The 20,545-nt window shown below is 45.5% G+C and overlaps 1 protein-coding gene across 1 annotated transcript in view; it reads left to right on the top strand.

The window, feature by feature from the left end:
• Csmd2 (CUB and Sushi multiple domains 2) overlaps positions 1–20,545 on the top strand; it is a 535,187-nt gene that overhangs the window by 354,870 nt on the left and 159,772 nt on the right. Inside the window, exons 16-22 of the mRNA XM_070008973.1 lie at positions 3,091–3,229; positions 4,179–4,366; positions 5,018–5,206; positions 5,369–5,485; positions 9,689–9,904; positions 11,266–11,454; positions 17,674–17,843. Of these exons, the coding sequence (XP_069865074.1) occupies positions 3,091–3,229; positions 4,179–4,366; positions 5,018–5,206; positions 5,369–5,485; positions 9,689–9,904; positions 11,266–11,454; positions 17,674–17,843 (1,208 nt within the window). The remainder of the gene's footprint in view (positions 1–3,090; positions 3,230–4,178; positions 4,367–5,017; positions 5,207–5,368; positions 5,486–9,688; positions 9,905–11,265; positions 11,455–17,673; positions 17,844–20,545) is intronic.

Below are 20,545 nucleotides of genomic sequence, written 5' to 3'. Positions count from 1 at the left end.
CACCTGAATCCTTAAACGACTTGTTTGTCCCCATCTCCTCCACATGTTATACTGACATCAAATAAAGTGAAAGCGGGGGTTACACTGTGGGGGAGGGACATACAAAGCAACAAAGAAATAATCTTATAAATGCGTTAGAAACACATGCATGAAAGAAATGAAAACATTAAAATACATATTTAAGGGTTCATTTTCCTAACATCACATTATCTGACCTTTTCCGCTTGACTCATACCTATACTAGATATTGCAAATAAGGGAAACCATGGGACCTATGTTTCTTTGGGCCTGGCTTACTTCACTTAATATAATTTTTTCCAAACCTTTCCATTTCCTAACAAATGGGGCAATGTCATTCTTTCTGATGGAGGCATAGAATTCCATTGTGTTTATATACCCCATTTTCTTGATCCATTCATCTACTGAGGGGCATCTGGGTTGGTTCCATATCTTAGCTATGGTAAATAATGCTGCAATAAACATAGTTGTGCTGGTAGCTTTAGTGTGGTCTTGTTTGTAAACATTTGGGTAAATGCCCAAAAGTGGGATTGCTGGATCATAGGGGAGATCTATGTGAAGTCTTTTGAGGAACCTCCATACTGCTTTCCAAAGTGGTTGAACAAGTTTACATTCCCACCAACAATGAAGTAAGGTTCCTTTCTGTCCACATCCCCTCCAGCATCTGTTGTTGTTAGAGTTCTTGATTTTTGCTGTTCTAACTGGAGTGACAGACCTCAGGACCAATGGAATAGAATTGAAAACCCAGAAATGAACCTACAGACCTATAGCCATCTAATCTTCGATAAGGAAGCTAAAACAATAGAATGGAAGAAAGACAGCCTCTTCAGTAAATGGTGCTGGCAAAATTGGTTAACTACATGTAGAAAACTAAAGCTAGATCCTTATATATCACCCTGCACCAGAATCAACTCCAAATGGATCAAAGACCTTGAAGTCAAAGCAGACACTCTGAAAACATTACAGGATGGAATAGGAGAAACCCTAGGTCTCCTTGGCTCAGGCCGAAATTTTCTGAATAGAGACCCGGAAACACAACAAATCAAAGAAAGGTTGGACAAATGGGATTGCATAAGGTTGCAGAGCTTCTGCAGGGCAAATGACATAGCTAGCAAGATCAATAGAAAGCCCACCGATTGGGAGAAGATCTTTACTAGCCATACAACGGACAAGGGTCTCATATCTAAAATATACTTGGAACTCAAAAAATTAAACCACCCAACAACAAATCCTCAAAGAAACAACTGCCCAATAAATAAGTGGGCGAAAGACTTAAAGAGAAGCTTCTCTGAAGAAGAAAGAAGGATGGCCAATAGACACATGAAGAAATGTTCAACATCCCTAGCCATAAAAGAAATGCAAATCAAAACAACATTGAGATATCACCTCACTCCAGTTAGAACAGCAAAAATCAAGAACTTTCTACGCTTCTTAATACTGTTCAGATGTTAGGCTTTTGGTTTGGTTGGTTGGTTGGGTGGTTGGGTGGTTGGATGGTTGGGTGGTAGTTTATTTGTGTTTGTTTGTTTGGTTGGTTGTTTGGGTGGGTGGGTGGGTGAGTGGTTGGGTGGTAGTTTATTTGTGTGTTTGGTTGGTTGGTTGGGTGGGTGGGTGGTGGGTGGGTGGTTTGGTTGTGTTCTCTGGTAACACTGTAGTTAGAGGTTCCAGAGGAAGCACGTGTTCCTTTAGAGCTTAGCTTGAAATCCCTGGTTCTCTTCTGTCTTTCCTAAGTCTAAATCTGGGCTCTATGACTTGCAAACCCTCACCTAGTTATATAAGCTTCAGCTTTCTTAAGAGATGACAACAGTGCTGACCTCACAGGGCTGTTTGTTCTATGAGGAGTGAACATGACTATGTGTGTGGGTAATGCCTTGATATGGAGTGAGGATCTAGCCAATGGCAGTAGTCATGTCTGTGGCAAGCAGCCTTGGGTTGGTACCATCATTCTCATCTTCAAGCTTGAACTGGGTTAGACCATTGACAAACAGCCCTCAAACTTTAATGGCTTAAAACAGGATTACAGACTGCTCAAGCTATGTGTTTACCACAGGCCATTGGGGATCTGTTCCTCAGAGTCAGGCCCAGTAGTTAGCAGTCCCAGCTCGCAACCTGTTTCCAAGGGGACTGAGACAAAAAGAGAAAACTTTGCCTCTTAGTATTTCCATACAGACCCAATGTGCATCACATCTGTTCCCATTGTATCAGCCAAAGTAATCACATGGTAGCTTCAAAAGGGGTAAACAGTGAAATACACCATGTGCCCTGATCTCTGGTCACCATCTTATGAGCCAGAAAGACAGAAAGACAGGAGTGGAGCACAGATGCATAAGACCAGAGAAACTGAATGATACATAGAAGGAATGAATTGAATGTGGGAGATGAAACCAAAGAAGCTGAATAATTGGAATCCACCCAAAGAGAAGGGATAACAGGCTTTTGCCAGACCAGAGATAGACAGTGAGTTTATGGGGACATCATGAGGAATCAGTATCTTGTGGCGTTACCTACCATGGGCTGCATTCATTCATCCTTTCATCTATTCACCCAACCTGTAATAGCAGAACAGCTGTGTACTAAGTATGAAATGTTGGGGTTCTGAGTTGTGGCTGACAAGATGGTGCAGAGCACAAAGTCTGCAGCCCTGAGCCTAGCAGAGTTCTAGTTACTCACTCCCCAGTGTGGATGGGAGGAGCCACGCCGCCTGATCCTCTGCCTCAGGCCTGACAATTGAGTGAGGAATAAAGAAAACGCCAGTGTGACCCAAATATTAGCTGTATTTCAGCCCTGCCAGCATGACAAAAGGACTTTGTTTAAAGGCTTCTTTTCATTTCTCCCCTCTAGCCTTTAATAAACCTCCAAATGATGTAACTAGACACATCCATAAAGGTCCCAACAGACAAAACTCACAGCTTATATAGTTGATGTAATTTTCCATAAAAACAAAACACTCCTTGTTGGCCGACACATTTTATAAAGAGAATTTTTATTTGTTTGTTCATTCATTTGTTCCCCCCAAGAAAGCTATTTCTCTCTCTCTCTCTCTCTCTCTCTCCTTCTCTCTCTATCCCCCAGCTCCCTGCGGTGGTCACCTGACCTCACCCAGTGGTACCATCCTTTCTCCGGGCTGGCCTGGCTTCTACAAGGATGCTCTGAGCTGTGCCTGGGTGATCGAAGCGCAGCCAGGCTACCCCATCAAAATCACCTTTGACAGGTTCTGGGAAACACAGCCTTGTGGGAAGGGGTTGTGGGTGGGCGGGATCAACAGGGAGACTAAAGTACCAGCATGGTGGAGACACCAGAGAGACTTCCCTAAACAGGACAAAAGCTCAGGGAAAAGCTTTGCCCTTGGGCTTGGTTTGTGCTACTGGGAAGGCATAACTGTGACAGGGAGGGGAAGGCCAGAGTATCACCCGAGATGCCAGAGTCCTTCCTACCTCCTAACCCCCAAGGGGGAAATGTAGATAGACGCCATTAGATGTTAAAGCAAAACATAGCATCAAAGGATTGTAACACAGCATGGGAAGGCAATCTCCCTGACCTGTCCCAAATCCTGTCTATGAGCCCCACAGCCATCCCCACCCTCCTGATAGCCCTTGGTGAGGAAGTAGCTACACAAATGTAGACATGAACTTTCTCCACCTAAAGCAATCATGGCCTAGCAGAGCTGTCCGGAAACTTTTCTGTGAAGGCCCAAGCATTAGATATTCTAGAGTTTGTGGGAAAGTTTCTTTTTTGTGAATCTCTGGTGTCTATTGTTTATTGCTATTTTTCTTTGGCCTTTCACAAAAATGTAAAAGTCATTCTTAGCTCTCCAGGCCATATGCCAGATTTGTCCCTGGAGATTCCGTGTGTTGATCTTGGGCCTAGCACATTCTGATCACCAGGAGGCTAGTCATTTGACCTCTAGATCATTGAGCCTCTAGATCTACGCAGCCTAGGCTATGGGAATGGTTGGGAAGTTTACAGTGGAAGGAGGAAGAGCTTAGTAGAGAAGGTCCTTCCATAACGTGAGAAAATGTGTGCAAATTATATTAAAAGATCCCACCCTGCCAAAATCTGGTTGTCTAAAGCTCTGGGTCAGACAGGGCAGGTCTTTTATCATTAGTAAATCAATAAGCCTTGGATTTCTTAAGAAGTCTTCATTTTACATAATTTGACAGATTTAAAACTGAGGTTAACTATGACACCCTGGAAGTACGAGATGGACGGACATACTCAGCACCCTTGATTGGGGTTTACCACGGGACCCAGGTCCCCCAGTTCCTCATCAGCACCAGCAACTACCTCTACCTCCTCTTCTCTACAGACAAGAGTCATTCGGACATTGGCTTCCAGCTCCGCTATGAGAGTGAGTCTGGGTGGGAAAGTTGTGAGGAGGTAGATGAGGTCCAGTGGGTGAGAACCTGGGATTATGTTCCTCCACAGGCACCTACTCAAGTCCTTCCAGGATGTTCTTAGACGATGCCCTTTGGAAGGCACCCCTGGCTTTCAACATCCCTCATGGGTTATGGGAGCTAACAGTTGTTCATGATCTTTATACCAGGTCCCATATGCATGCACACTGCTGTACGCAGGTGGCTGGGCACTTAGAGACAGAGAATTTGGCTGGCTGTAAACCCTCTCCTCATATCCATTGCCTCCATTTAAAGAACCAGTGTCACTTGAGTTCTTTGCAGGTTGAAATGGAAAGTTCAGATTGAACATACCATGAGGATAGGGTTGTTTTCTTACTCGTTTGTATTCCTAAACCTTAGCCCAGGGCCTTAGCTACAGTGGACAGTCATCAAATGTTTATCGAATGAATGAACCAATGGACAAATGGTCTAGCCAGCTTGTTTAAAAGATGGGTATTCAAATAACCTCTCTGCAAATACCAACAGCCACATTTCACGAGTCAGTAACTAGTGACTTCAACCTTTGAAAATCCAGGCCCTTTTCTCCATCTCTTTGTCTTTAACAGCGCATATTGTTGATTCTAGCTGTGGCCTCTCTTTTCCAGCTATAACACTGCAATCAGACCACTGCCTGGACCCAGGGATCCCCGTCAACGGGCAACGTCATGGGAATGACTTCTATGTGGGTGCTCTGGTGACATTCAGCTGTGATTCAGGCTACACATTAAGTGACTCAGAGCCCCTGGAATGTGAGCCCAACTTCCAGTGGAGCCGGGCCCTGCCCAGCTGCGAAGGTGAGGCATGCCATCGGGGGCCTTTCCTGCTATGGAAAACCAGGCACTGGAAAGGACTCCAGTTCCTCTCAGGCCTTCAGTGAGAATGGGCTTTTGAGAGGATCCCAGGGGAGGCTCCCTGGCCACTTAGGTCTCTCACTCTTCTTTTCACTCCTCCTGTAGCACTGTGTGGTGGTTTCATTCAAGGCTCCACTGGTACCATCTTGTCACCAGGGTTCCCCGACTTCTACCCCAACAACTTGAACTGCACCTGGATTATTGAAACATCTCATGGCAAGGGTGAGTGTTTACATCAATGGCAGATATTGGAAAGTAACCCCCCAAGTCCCCAAATCAAGGTGAACTCAACTGACATTTCCCTATATAGCAACATGTTGAGTCTGAATTTTTCTCATCAACATGAAAATTTCCAGAATTATCTCATTGTTTTGAATCATGCAAATCATTTGATAAATGTTATCCAGAATATAAACTGCCCTGCCAATAAAGATCTTAATTGGCTACCAACCATCAAATCCCATCTAAGTCACCTCCTACAAGATGGCAGCATACCCTCAGTCTAAACACCAGTGGGAACATGCCCAACCCACTCCATAAATGAGGTCTCTTTCCTCATCATAGTCTATTAGGTAGATGTCCTGTGCCATTCCCTGGAGGAACATAGCACACTTCTGCTCCCTCTTCCTCATGCCCACTTATTTTTTGAGACAAGGTCACACTGTAGCATAGGCTGGCCTTGAACTTATGATCCCTCAGCCTCCTGGCTCCAAGATTACATGCATGTGCCACCACACTAGCCCACCCTTCAGGTTGTATATAACTCTACTCTTCCTGAGGTTATGTACAGTCATATTCCTCAATAGCCTGCCCTGTTGCCTCAGTTTCCCTCACATGAGCATTAGTTAATAAACACTTTCGGCCAACATTTAATTCTCAATGTTTATTAAATATCTCCACATGGAAGACACTGGGGCTGGAGATAAGTAGTAACCAAGCAGACACAGACAGCTCTCGGGAGCTTCTTCCAAAGTTCTACTAGAGTCATAGTGCTTCCCTCTTACACCAGAGGTTGTGATCTGCTATGTTGGGGATGGAAACCAGGCCTCTGTGTGTGAGAGCACTTCATCAGTAATTTTGATGCATGCCTTCAATGAAGAACCACTGATTTAGAAGAAATAATGTTCAGAAGGGCCCAAGGAAAATAGATAGAATAACCCCACAGATATTTAAATGTTGTTAATGAACTATATGACATGAATAGTGTAGCTTGAATACTGTAGACATCTGCAGGAGTGGGGAGAGGGGAGTGCAAGAAAGGTCCAGAAATCGATGCATTTATGTGTATGCATGTGTGTTCCCACATAACTGTGCACAGGTGAGAGGAAGAAAGAGTTCAGTATGTGATTAAAGCATCATTTCAGAGTCATTGAAGAGATGAAAGATTCTTTCATAAATGGTGGTTTCACCATATGAAAGCAGCTTAAAACTCAATCCATACCCCTATACATTTCACCACAGAAATCCCTAGAAACATATGGATCTCTAATTTCTGCTGGGAATACACTTTTAAAAGTAACTCCCAGGGCAGATCTACATGGTAAAGGCTACTAGCTACCATTTAACATAAAGCTTGAAAAGACTTTATAACAAATCCATAAACGTGCAAAGTCAAATAGTAAATAGACCCCAGAATATTTGCAATATGTGTAATTGACTAAAGATTACCAACCTGATGTGTAAAAAGCTCTTAAAATATCTCTGAGAGAAACATGCCTGGCCCAGTGGCCTGCCATATGAGCAGAGCCATAAACTAACACTTCATAATTGCAATACAAATTGAAAAAACATCAACCCCACCAATAATTAAAGAAAGGCAATTTCAGCCGGTAATGAAATACCATTTCCCTTTTTTATATTCTCAAAGAAGATCATAACACCAGCAGGGAGAGGATGGTCACTGCTGACCGGGTGGGAAGTGGTTTTCTAGAGGTGGTTTGAGGGTAGGGATCAGAAGCCATCTGAGGACATGTGCCTTGAGAGTCAACAATTCTCCTTACTAGAATTCTCCTGAAGAGAGTAAACAAAACTATACATCAAGATGCAGCTACGCAGGCAAACCTAAGCTATTTATTTATCAGACTAGAAAACTAGGAACTTGTCGACTATCCATTCATAAGGAAATGTCAAATAAACATATGGTCCAGTTAGAGAATGAAATACTAGGCAGCTACTAAAAGGGATCATGAGGAAAGAATATTTGCACACCCACAGAGGTGGTTGCATTAAATTGTTAACAAACAAAGTTTTCCCAAAGAATAAATGCATTCTGTGTGTGAAATATGAACAAGGGCATTTACATAGAAGCAGCCAATAGCTTCTGAAAAGACCCACCCTAAAATAGTATTAGTAGTCATCTCATAGTCATCTCTTTTGTCCTTAAAAATCTTTTGAGTAATCTGTATGATCTATAAAACATATTATTGTCTCAGACATATACTAGTTATTGCAAATAAGGGAAACCATAAATAACATAAGGCCCAGTGGCCTGGAGCTTCTTGGGGCCAGGCAAAGACAGGAGCCTTCAGGCAGCTGTGAAGCCTTCTTGGTTCCTCCAGCAACACCTCTGGTCATGATTTTTTGTGTCTCATCACCTGTGATTATAGGGGGGCATTTCTCTTAGTCTAGAAGTCAGTGCAAATCATCAGGTACTTAACAAATCTTATGTAATACCTGTACTTGGAAGCCCAGAGCTAAGTGGTGGAGACAGACAGCCTAAATCCTGATCTCCATGTAGCAGGTTTTGTGTATGATAAAGCAGACAGAGGCCTCTAGAAAATGGAGCCCAGTTCTGAGGAGTTAGATGGGCACCCTGGAGTTCAAGTATAAACTTGTCTTCAGGGATGCACAGGAATTGGCTAGGATGGAAAATAACCGGGCACAGAATGGACCAGAGGTCACGGGTGAATGACAAGTCACTTCTTTCTTAGAGGCATGCAAATGTTTCCCTGAACTCTTAGCCTACAACCTTTAAACTAGCCTGTGAAGCCTACAGCACTAGCTTATGTATCTCACCCTCATGCTAAGCCTTCTAAATATAATTCTAGCTACAAACACCTCTGTGCCAAGCTTTCTTTCCTCTCAGGGTTGGCACAAGGTATAAATTGTCTCTATAACTCTTCTCTCCAAGCCAGCAGAGTGGTGGTGACTCCAAGTCCCCTTGTTTGGCTAGCTCTTTGTTCTTCCTTTCCTGAGCCTCCTCTCTTATCCCTAGGTTGGGTCTATTCCTGTAGGCTCCCACAGCATCTTTTGCTTCCTAGCTCTAGACTTCACTCCAATGAATGGAACCTGCTTCTTCATCCACCTCCCCAGAAGATTTGGACTCTTTGATACACAAGTCTTTTGTGTCACGTAGTTCCCACAGCACCTTACCCCTCTGCCTGGTTCACAAGGAATCCCACAAGTATGGGTGTGACATGAATTAAGTTGAAATGAACCCAGACCCTTATTTAGGCTACTGAGTAGGTTGCTCCCAAAGAAGCAGATTCCCAGCTGGGGAAACCAAGCTTTATGAAATTCAGAATTTCCCAGCTTATTATATCAGGAAATAAGCACTCCAAGCATCCAGAGAATATATTCTGGCAGAGACTCCAGGTCTGGTGTCCCTTAGTCCACAGGCTGTCTGGGGATCAGGTGATCTGGGCAGAGAATACTGATTGGTAGAGGCCTGCTGTGTGCCAGAAGTGCCTGGGTATGTTGCATGTGTTGTCCCAGATGTCTCACCAAGTGCCACCTATGAGGTGACCCTGTGATCCACACATGACAGCCAGAGACACAAGAGCACAGGAATACCGCGCAGCTTCAGCTATGACGCTTGGGCTGCTAAACAGGTGCTTGATTCCTAGCTTTCCTGTTCCATGAGGGATTGATGTCACCCCATGATTCAGCACGGTTCACTCCAGGGTGTGCATTCATCACACCAAAGCTGGATTCATACCCCGTCATGGGGCTTCTCTGTTTGTGTGACAATGTCTTCATTTTCTCACAATGGACCAAAAAAAAAGCCCAAAGCAATCAGCACAGCTGGGAAACCCAGGGGTCTCATCTCAGTTGTTTGCTTCTCCTTAGAATCACAGCCAAATATTTACTCCTTGGGAAGAGCTGTATTTGCATGCTAGAAGAACAGAGCGTAAAGTTGGTATTTAGTCAACTTGTTTCCCCAACCTGCTACTGTGTCTTACCACCCACCATCCACCCAGTGTACCAGGGAGGGGAATAAATACACTTCTGACCTGGATGAACTAATGAATGGATGCGAAACAGTGTCACAGACCTAGCTGTAAATCCCACCTTTCAATGCTAATGCCCACAGGAAGTGGACCTTTTACCAGCACCAACCTGACATGTTTGTGCGGACTCTGGCTTACAGCTGGGCTGCTCCAACCATCTCCCCACCCCCAACCAGACCCTCTGATCTCTTGGCAGGTGTGTTCTTTACTTTCCATACCTTCCACTTGGAGAGTGGCCACGACTACCTCCTCATCACTGAGAATGGCAGCTTCACCCAGCCCCTGCGGCAGTTGACTGGCTCAAGGCTACCAGCTCCCATCAGTGCCGGGCTCTATGGCAACTTCACCGCCCAGGTCCGCTTTGTTTCTGATTTCTCTATGTCATACGAAGGATTCAACATCACCTTCTCAGGTAAGGAGCACGAAGGTTCCCTGGAGAGAAGGGGTTGTAGAGCCATTCTCTCTCCTTCTCACTCTGTTGCCAGTCTCTGGTCTTCCTAGCAGATGTTTATTGACCACTCCAAGCTTGAGAATATTCTCAGTGCTGCCAAAAGAGGTACTTGGCTTAGACACAAGGATGAACTCACTTATAATGATCTTGGAAAGAGTTAGCAGGTTCACTGGGGGAAACTCCTCTGATCCAGGATTGTTCTGAACACCACCCACAGAGCTGGCTGAACAAGAAGAAGGACTTCACAAAAAAAAACCCTTCCTGTCCTAGTTACTCCAAATTCTCCTAATTTACAACCTCAGCAATTACAAAAGAAAGAAAATTAACAGATCAGATCGTTTTAGTCTCATTTTGGATCTTCATCATCAATATTAATTTCATAATAATAGGTTGTTATCTTGGTGTTTAGGAATCCTGAAAAGAAAGTGCTTTCTTTGGCATTCAGGGAAGAAAGTGGGTTCTTGATCCTCTAATACTGAGCCCTCAGCCGCTCTTGTCCTAAGTTGTCCCCAGGCCTCCCACCACCTGGCCATTGGCAGGAAAGGGATATCAATAAATCTTTTTAGGATGGAGAAGAGAGATCTGGCCTCTAGGCACTGGAACATGGCCCAGATAAGTCTCCACGGGCCCTCCATGCTAGAAGCCACCTGCCAAGTGTCTTGGAAAGGCCTAGCCATTGAGACACAGGGAGACAGGAAACCTTGACTATGTGAAAAAGACTCTCCTAACCACTTAGAGTCCTGGGTGCTGTATCCAGAAGGGAGATGCCCTCTTCCACACTGTCATTGAAGGCACCAGGCAGGTCCCTGGTCCACAAATGCCACCCCACCGCCACGCTCAGCATCTGCCTCAAAGCCAGTGCCACTTCACAGGGTCCATTTGGAGTTGTTTTCCCAGTGTGAGCTGCGCAAGGCCCAAGGCCAGTCATGGACTCTGGCTTTCTGGAACCAGCTGATTGTACTGAGCCGAAGAGTGGGAGATTCTGTCTATCCCAAAGCTTGGGGCTCAAATGGAGATACAGGGACAGGGAAGAAAAGTTGCTGAGGCTTATGAAGCATCAGAAATCCTCCTTGGGGGTCTCCCTTACAGATATTCTGCCCAGGCCAGTGCTCAAAACACCGAGGGTACAAACAGCCTACCTGGCCCTTCCTGTGCCAATGTGCCATGCATTGTCTATACCCCTGTCTGGCCTTGCCTCTGGCCCTGTTTCCCTTTGACATTTGGCCTGTGCCTTCTCACCTTCTCTCTCTAGCTCCCCAAGATATCCCTGAACCCCACCCCTCCGGGTGTCCCTGAACCCTACAATTCCACTATCTTTGCAGAGTACGACTTGGAGCCCTGTGAGGAGCCCGAGGTCCCGGCATACAGCATCCGGAAGGGCTTACAGTTTGGTGTGGGCGACACCTTGACCTTCTCCTGCTTCCCCGGGTACCGTCTGGAGGGCACCGCCCGCATCACGTGCCTGGGGGGCAGACGGCGCCTGTGGAGCTCGCCTCTGCCAAGGTGTGTTGGTAGGTGGTCACGTGCTTTCATTTTGCTTCATTTAATGGGGTGGGCCAAAATTTAGTCCAGTGGTGCAAGGTGGTGGACTACACATGGCCAAGAGGCAGAGAGGGGTTGGGGTTTGAGAGCAGGCATCGTCTGCGCTCACCTGTGGTGGGACATTAGACAGGAGCCTGACTTCCTCTCCAGGATAGGAAGGGATGAGGCTGTCCTGGAGCCAGGCCTGGTCTTTGAAAAGAGGCTTCCCATGGGCTCTGAAACAAAATTGACCTGGATACTTGCACCTCCTCTTCCCTTTACCTGAAGGCCCATGCCTTAAGATGCATAGAAATTTGACTGGGCTATCAATTGGACCTACTGCAAGGAGGTCCAGTTTCATAGAACTAACTGGGGCCTTAAGACTCTGGTGGGAGTGCTTGCTTAGAGAATCACTAAGGAGACCAGCCAGCCAGTTGAGAAGCAAGAGAGACAGGCGTCAGGCTCATTCACGAAGCACCCATCACACAAGCTACTACATTACAGGCATCTTGGGCCTGTAGATTAAAAGTAAACTAAACAAGGCTGGGATGTAGCTCAGAAGTAAGCACTTGTCTAGCAAATGCAACATCCTGGGTTCGATCCAGTACCAAAAAAAGAAAAGACCAAAAAATTAGTTACCCACCTCCCCAAAAACTAGTGAACAAAATAAGAAGGGCTCTCCATTTGGAGTGCACATTCTCCTTCTACTGATGGGAGACAGAAGCCACAAACACAGATAAGTACTGTGTCCCTCAGTGTTGTACAGAGAAAAAAAATCAGCTTAGAATATGCTGGAGATTATACCCAGTCCTTGGAAGTCAGTGATCAGGAGGATCTCAGCGGAAACCAACCTGGGCAACACTCCTGGGCAACATCTCAATCAGGAAGCCAGGTGTGTTGACGCATGCCTGTCATGCTAGCTACTTAGGAGGCACAGGTAGGATGATTATGGTCCAAGGCTGGCCCTAGGCAAAAACATAAGACCCTATCTGAAAACTAATAAAGCAACACAGGCCTAGGGTGGTGTCTCAAGTGTTAGAGAACTTACCTAACCGGCTGGAGACCCTGAGTTCAAACTCCAGGACCTCAAAAATGTGCTGGAGATGAGATCACTCTTTTCAAGGGATGGACAAGAAAGGCGTCTCTGATGAGTTGCATTTTAGCTGTGATATGTGGAGAACTAAACAAGAAGGAGCAGAGGGGCAAGGCCCCAGCAGTGAGGCTGCCTGGTCTCTGAAGAAAGACTTCGAGGCAGGTGTAGAGCAGGTGGATGGAAAGCAGGAGGGGTTGCAACAAGTAGAGAGGTGGCAGGTTAGGGCTTGGCAGCCCTGCCTTCATCCTTGGCAGAGTCCCACAGAAGGCCGATCAGAGCTCAGGGCCTGGGGATGGCGGTATGGGGGAAATAGGGTGGTATCCAGGGGAGCAAAGACAATTGCTAACTGTTCCTAATTTGTAAAGCTATGGGTCTCCTTGCAGGGCTGGATGAAGGAGTGCCTGAATTAGCAATGTACTTACAGTGTTCACTGAATGTAAGATATGACATAAAACCCATCAGATACATAACACAGATCAAAGCAACCCTGCAGTGACTGTGACAGGGATCTTCATCTCAAAGCCCATGGGGCCCAGAGAGGTCACTCGGAAGTTTGCCTGGGAACCATCCCTGAAACCAGCCTTACCTGGGACAGCTCTGTGGAACCCTAGTCTCTGCAGAGAACCACTAAACCAGGCTGCCACGGTGGGCTAAGCCCACTGAACAGCAACATTGGTCAAAGGACAAGTTTCTCCACTGCCCATTACTGATCATTAGGGTCACCAAATCTCTCAGCTTTTGTTTATAAAGTGAAGACAGTAATGTCTAACTCAAAGGTCTTATTCTAGATGAAATGACTTATGTAACCATAAGCCAGTGAACACCAAATAGTTACCATCATTTGTCTAATAACTTTTTTGTCATTTATGAATAACTGTCATTATTTCATTGGTAACATTTTATTACACAATCATAGAAAAGAAATACTAAGATCAAGAGGCATAGAATTCCATTTTTCTAATTTTGAGGGTAGTATTGGAGTTTGAACTCCAAAACTTTATACTTGAAAGTGTTCTACCACTTGAACTACATCCCCAGATCTTTTTCCTCTAGTTATTTTTCAGATAAGGACTCATGGTTTTCCCTGGACACTAGCCTCAGGCTACAATCCTGCTATCGCCACTTCCCTTATAGCTGGGCTTATGGACATGCATCCTGGTACTCAGCTTATGTTTTTTGTCTCACTAACATTTGCTAGACTGTCCTGGAATTGTGATCCTCCCATCTCTGCCTTCCACTTAGCTAGGATTACTGGCATGCACTCCCATGCTCTTCTCAGAATTCCATTTTTAAAAATCAATCCAATAACCCCAAAGTTTATTCATTCTCTTATACCTACCCCCAGGCAGCTATTACCAGATCTGGGCTGGCACACTCAGACACATGGAACTGGCCCTAGGTAAATAGCCAGCTGCTCCTCAGGGAGACACCATTGGGTGAGATAGTTCAGGGGAAATTTTTCTTGAATGGGTTCTCCAAGCGCATAGATGCATGCACACACACCAGCGCTCCTGCTTCATTGATCTCATTACACAAACCATCCTTTCGCTTATTATTCCAATTACTGTTTGTTCATGACACCTCACAATATTTTCATTATTACATTTGTCTTCTGTTTCACATGTTATTAATAACGCACAGTAATTATAATCACCTCTAATTACTGCCAGCCCTGCTACAGAGGCTCATGCTAGAGCGAGTGCAGGAATGCCCACTTGGGGTGCTCCCGGCCAGAGCCCGCCCACCCAGTAGGTGTCAATTGGATGATTTGGCTACCCAGCACTACCAGAACACTCGCAGCCCTGGCCTCCAAAGCATGGTGTGACCACAGATGGGGAGGGGGAGAGGGTAGTAGCTCTGACCTCAAGGGCCCTCCGATTTTGATGTGAGGGAGACAGTTCTTACCCTGAGGCCCCCAGTCTATAGCAAGAGCCACAGTCCCCTCCTGGGGAGCTCCAGAGTGATAGAGAAGACCTAACCCTCTGCCTTGGGAGCCCCAGACTGACAGATAAGATACAGCTCCTGCCCTCGATGCGACCTCCTCTGACAGGGGTGACAGAAGTCGCAGATGGTTGAATCAGCAGCAGTACTTGCCGGTGCATATGACTGCTTGTTTCTCAGGAACATTTATTTGTTTCCATTTACGCCTGTGTTTGGCTTCTCAGTGCATCTGCTCACCTCCCCTGTTACTTTGGAAACTCTCCCAGAAGCAAAACGACATGGCCCTCCACCTGCTCCACCTTCCCTGCTGCCTAGGACCAAGACCCTGTCAGGAAGGCAGGACCTTGCTCATTGGTCAGGGACTGGCCACCTGTGAAGCTATCAGCCTTGGTTGCTTCCTCCGAAAAGATATTGATCACGCAGGCAAGATGGGAGGGCAGAGACAGTCCACAGAGTGACTATGCAGGAAGCCAGGCCCAGGAAACCTGTCCAAAAATAGGCTGGATCCCCATGTTTAAAGGAAGGCAACTTTCAGGAAGGCAGAAGGTAAGAAAACAGGGAAATGAGCCCCAGGCAGCTGAGGCACTCTTACCATGTGCTGCCTGACTTTCTGCCAGTTGTGGAGCACAGGCAGCTAGGGTTCCCAGTGGAAATAAGTAAACTAAGGATTCGCCTGTGATAGGTTGAGAGGAGAGAAGAGGAATAACAGTGGTTGAGGGCCTACTATATGCTAACCCCTCCACCATTTATCACCTACATCTCACATGAAATTGCAGGCCTTCACTCTCCCCAGTCCTGTGAGGACTGGGGAAGCAGATGAGGAGACCGAGGTCCAGAGTTGATGTAACTTGTCTGTCTGCCTCCAGAGTCTGTGCTTGTCACAATGTGCCATCTACCTAGATGGAGGAGAGGTCTTGACCCAGAGACAGAAGGACAGTGCTTCAGAGTTGCTCATGTGGTATTATACCATCATCAGCAGGCCCTGTGAGCCCGCACCGTCAGTGAGGGCTCCCAGCAAATGCACATACTTCAGAAACAAAGCTGCTGAAATCGACAGCCACTGCCCCCAGGATGCCATCTACCACTGGCCCTTCAGTTTTCTGCCCTGGCTCAGTGTATTCATCAAAGTAGATGGTTTGCTTTACAAATCAGTTCTATGGAAAGCACTCAAGGCTCCCTCTCTCCATCAAGCCTACCAAGCAAGGGACTCAGCCCAGTGTGATGGCTCAAGCCATCCCACTATATCCGAGAGGCTTGGGAAGTGGCGATCCAAGGATGATGGCATAAAAGTTTGTGAGGGTCAGTCTCAATCATTGGTTGGACATAATGGCATGTGCCTGTCATTCCAAACTAAAGGGGAAATACAATGGCTGGAAGCAGTGATTCACACCTGTATTCCAGAGGCAAAGGGAAGCACAAACAGGAGGATCACAGTCTAGGAAAGCCAAAACGTAAAAAACATAATCCCGGCCTGAAGATAACCACTGCAAAAAGGGACTGGCAAAATTGCTTAAGTGCTAGGGCACCCGCTTAGGAGGTGTGAGGCTCTGAGTTCAAACAGTGTGTGGTCACTATCTTCAAAGGACTAAGAGCAACCTTGGGGACAAGAGAACATACAATTGTATGATAATGTCTGTGGGGAGTGCAACTCTGCTGCTGGTATGCTACCAGCTTAGAGCAACTAAGGTTGGAAGCAGTGGTCTGGACCTCAGGGCCCTTCCAGCCAAGGACTGTGCCTAGAATAAGGACACTGTAGGTGATTTGGAGAAATCTGACTGGCTTCCATCCACTGCAGCGATTCCAAACATGTTCCAAACTCCCCATATGTCCAGACAAATAATGAGTCTGCCATCTGGCCTTGTGTTTACATCCTTCTGGAACCTAATTATTTTTAGGACTGTGCATCTTCTGAGGCCAGTGTATGCCATATTCATCCATTCATTCATTTGGCAAATGTTTATTTTACAGATGATCTTGGCTAAGCCTTGGAAATTCATAGATATGTCAAGCATGGCCCAAGTCCTCAAGTAGCTCACAGTTTGGGTGAGGGAAGACAGGAAGGTAACAAACAGTCAAGGAAAAATGTGGCAGGGCCCTGGTCTGAGAGGGATTCACAGCTGAGGACTTCAGGGAATCCACTGTAGGGTCTCTGGGCATGTATGGTTACTGACCCTGTCTCAACCAGGTGGTGTGTGTGTGTGTGTGTGTGTGTGTGTGTGTGTGTGTGTGTGTGTGTGTGTGTGTGTGTGTGTGTGTGTGTGTGTGTGTGTGTGTGTGTGTGTGTGTGTGTGTGTGTGTGTGTGTGTGTGTGTGTGTGTGTGTGTGTGTGTGTGTGTGTGTGTGTGTGTGTGTGTGTGTGTGTCAGACAGACAGAGATGTGACAAGCCCCAAAGGATCCCAGTAGAGCTGAGGAGGTGGAGACCTAACAAATCAAGGAACATGGCATACATGCTATAAATAACAGCGTGAAGACAATGGAAATGAATGACTAATCCAGGAGAAAAACAGATTTCCGGAAAGGGTGGGATTTCACTAGTTGATCAGTGCAACAGGGTTTTGATGAGATGGTGTGAAAACTTTCTCAGTGCCTAAGGGCCCTAAACTTCAGGCCCAAGGAAGTGATGTTCTCGGCCTTTCCTTTTAGGGAACTGAGAGACTTCATGTAAATGGTTTAAATAGAGTGCCTCTGTTTAAACTAGGGGTGATAATTGTATCTGCCTCATGGGATTATGTGAGCGTAGCTGAGGTTTCTTGCAGAAGATCTATCTTGGTGCTTTGTAAAGAAGAGTTAGCAATTATTATTCAATCTTGTCCCCTGCTAGTTTCCATCTTTGGATACTGAAAGGCTTCCTCCCTCCTTGCTTGGCTGCCTCCTTCTTGGCCATTTCTGATACTATAATATCATACAAACGGATGTGGGGAGCAACTTCTTTCTAATACAGTGAAAGACAGTGATGTCTAGTGGTTAGTTGCTGTTTCTACAGCAGAGAGAGAGATCAGGAAGGAGAGAGATGGCAAAACTGGGCAGTTACGTTTTACAAGGCAGTCCTGGAGACCGGCAGGCAGATGTACAAGTAGGCAGGCAAACAAACTTGGAGGTTCTCCAGACCTATGAGATGTTTCCTTCACACCACTGAGGTGGGTTAATCTATGGTTATCTTGATTCTCTTTCCAGCTGAGTGTGGGAATTCAGTCACGGGCACCCAGGGTACTCTGCTGTCCCCCAACTTTCCTGTGAACTACAATAACAATCATGAATGCATCTACTCCATCCAGACCCAGCCAGGGAAGGGGATTCAGCTCAGAGCCAAGGCTTTTGAACTCTCTGATGGAGATGTCCTCAAGGTAAAGTTGATAGATTGCATAGAGCGTGTATGTTGACATGTGCAAAGGTATACCTACTCTGTCATTATCCCCAGGCAAATGATCCAACCTTTCTCCTTCCTTCCTCTCAAGATGGTGTCCTCAGTCACCAATTTGAAAAACCAAATTGGATTTGGGGGCTCAGGGTCTAAGAATGTAGTGTTGGAGTTTGCTTGGGGACTGTCTGCTCTATAAGTTTACTGCATAATCAAAAGTCGTGTCAAACGAAATTAATGTAATTGGTAGATCAGGCTTCACATTATGAACTGTGACCTTCAACTTGGATAATGAACATCTCATAGGATAGATGTGCCTGCATGTGTGTGTGTGTGTGTGTGTGTGTGTGTGTGTGTGTGTGTGTGTGTGTGTGTGTGTGTGTGTGTGTGTGTGTGTGTGTGTGTGCCCCTGTGTGTTTGTAGATGTATTTATATATGTACATTGTGGATGTAGATAGGTAGATACTTCTTTTGCCAGTCCTGGGGCTTGAACTCAGGACCTAGGCACTGTTGCTGAGCCTCTTTGTGCTCAAGACTAGCACTCTACCACTTAAGCCGCAGCACCACTTCCAGCTTTTTCTGAGTAGTTTGTTGGAGACAAGAGTCTCACGGACTTTGCTGCCCAAAGTGACTTGGAATCTTTGGATCTGGGATCCTCCGATTTCAGCCTCCTGAGTAGTTAGGATTACAGGTGTGAGCCACTGACACCCAGTTGTAGATACTTTCATATGCACATTTTCATATGTTGAATTTGTATGTGTATCGGGTCTAGAGGATCTGTTTCTGTATATACTTAATATCAGCATGTTTCATCTGTATGCATTCATTCCTTCTTTGAGAATACAGCAATGTCATTATGTCATGATGGTACTCTGTGGGTGACAGTGGAGCACAAGAAAGTGTGTTCAGATCTGTATTAGGGCCATGTGATGTATTAGTGGCTCATGTCTGTAATCTTAGCTATTTGGGAGACTGAGATTGGGAAGGCACTGTTTGAAGCCAACCCAGCCATACATATAAGAGCCCTTCTTGACCAATACATGGATATGGAAGCATACACCTGTCATCTTAGCTACATGGTAAGCTGAGATCAGAAGGACTGTGTTTTCTAGGCCAATTCAGGCATAAAAATCTATCAGACTCTTGCTCAATGAATGAAGCTAGGCATGGTGGTGAACAACTGTCATCCTAACTACAATGGGAAGTCTAAAATAGATGGATCATGGTCCAGATTTGTGCGAAGGCAGGATGTCAGACCCTGTCTCAAAAGTGAGATCCTGAGCTCAAACTCAGTATCAGCAAAAGAAAAAAGAAGATTGATATAAAGGAAAGAAATGATAGGAATTAGATGGTGGTGAGGGTAATAGAAAGAGAGTTGTTAAGATCTTGAGCTTATATCTATCTTAAATTGCTTTTGTGAGCTGGGTGCTGGTGGCACATGCCTGTAATCCTAGCTACTCAGGAGACTCAGATCTGAGAATCACAGTTCAAAGCCAGCCCAGGCAGGAAAGTCTGTGAGACTTATCTCCAACAAACCACTAGAAAACCAGAAGTGGCACTGTGGCTCAAGCGGTAGAGTGCTTACCTTGAGCTGAAGAGTGCAAGAACAGGCACCCAGGCCAAGAGTTCAAGCCCCATGACCGACAAAAAAGATTGCTTTTGTGTATGTGTGATTGTCTAAGCTCTCTATGGTCTTTATTTCTGACCTAGGAAATCCCTGTTTCCTTGCATGTGTGACCTCTGATCTGTTCCTTATGCTGGTAACTGCAGATTTCCTAAAAATTGTTACACACATAAACACACACACACACACACACACACACACACACACACACACACACACACACACACACACACACACACACACAGAGTCACATACACATTGTCTCCCATCACCATCTGATTTCTTTTTATTTTAGTCCCTGCCAGGGGACCTTGCTGCTACTGACATAAGCAAGACAGGAAGAGCCTTAAAATGCAAAAGTATAGAAAGGCAATTCCCAGCTCAGGATGGCAAATGGAATGCCTACATAGAACTACGTCCTCCACAGGGTCTCATGAGAATGACTAAGAGCATAAAAGCAGAGGATTATGGCCTCAGTCTTAGAAATTATGAGAGTGTCTTTCACATACAACTGAAAGGAATTTCTGCCAAATGAAATGTTCAAGAAAGAACTGGAATTGAGAAGAGCCTTATCAAACCACAATTCACAGAGGTGAAGTCTTGTCTGTGGATTAAGTGCCAGAAACATTAAGGAAAACCTCCTTGTAAACCCACCCAGCTGTAAGCAGCAGAACATATAGCCAAGAACAAAACTTGGATCATTGGTAGGGACAAGATCCCAATCCTTATCAGTCCTCAGAACACATACTGAACTTGAAGGAGCACACAGAACCATGATATCCAGGTCATCTGGCTTTTGTTGACATTCAGAGAAAGCAAGGTAATGACATGACTGATGGCTATCACAAGTGGCCAGGCTCATTAGAGAAAATATACTATAATCTCTACCACCACCCCCTTCAGAAATGTTCCTGCTTGTTCTCCATAGAGATTAGGGAGTGTTTACATTCTCCATTTGCCTTCTCCCTTCTTGATGATGTGCCTACAAGGAAATTAACCAGATATGTACGTAAATCAAAAGAAGGCATATCTGAGTAATCAGAGCTAATTGTCCCCCTGTACAT

Source organism: Dipodomys merriami, unplaced genomic scaffold, assembly GCF_024711535.1.
Source record: "Dipodomys merriami isolate MVZ:Mamm:240054 unplaced genomic scaffold, mDipMer1.0.p SCAF_71, whole genome shotgun sequence".
Classification (NCBI taxonomy): domain Eukaryota; kingdom Metazoa; phylum Chordata; class Mammalia; order Rodentia; family Heteromyidae; genus Dipodomys; species Dipodomys merriami.
The sequence above is the reverse complement of the archived record's forward strand: the minus strand, read 5'-3'. Positions and strand labels throughout refer to the sequence as shown.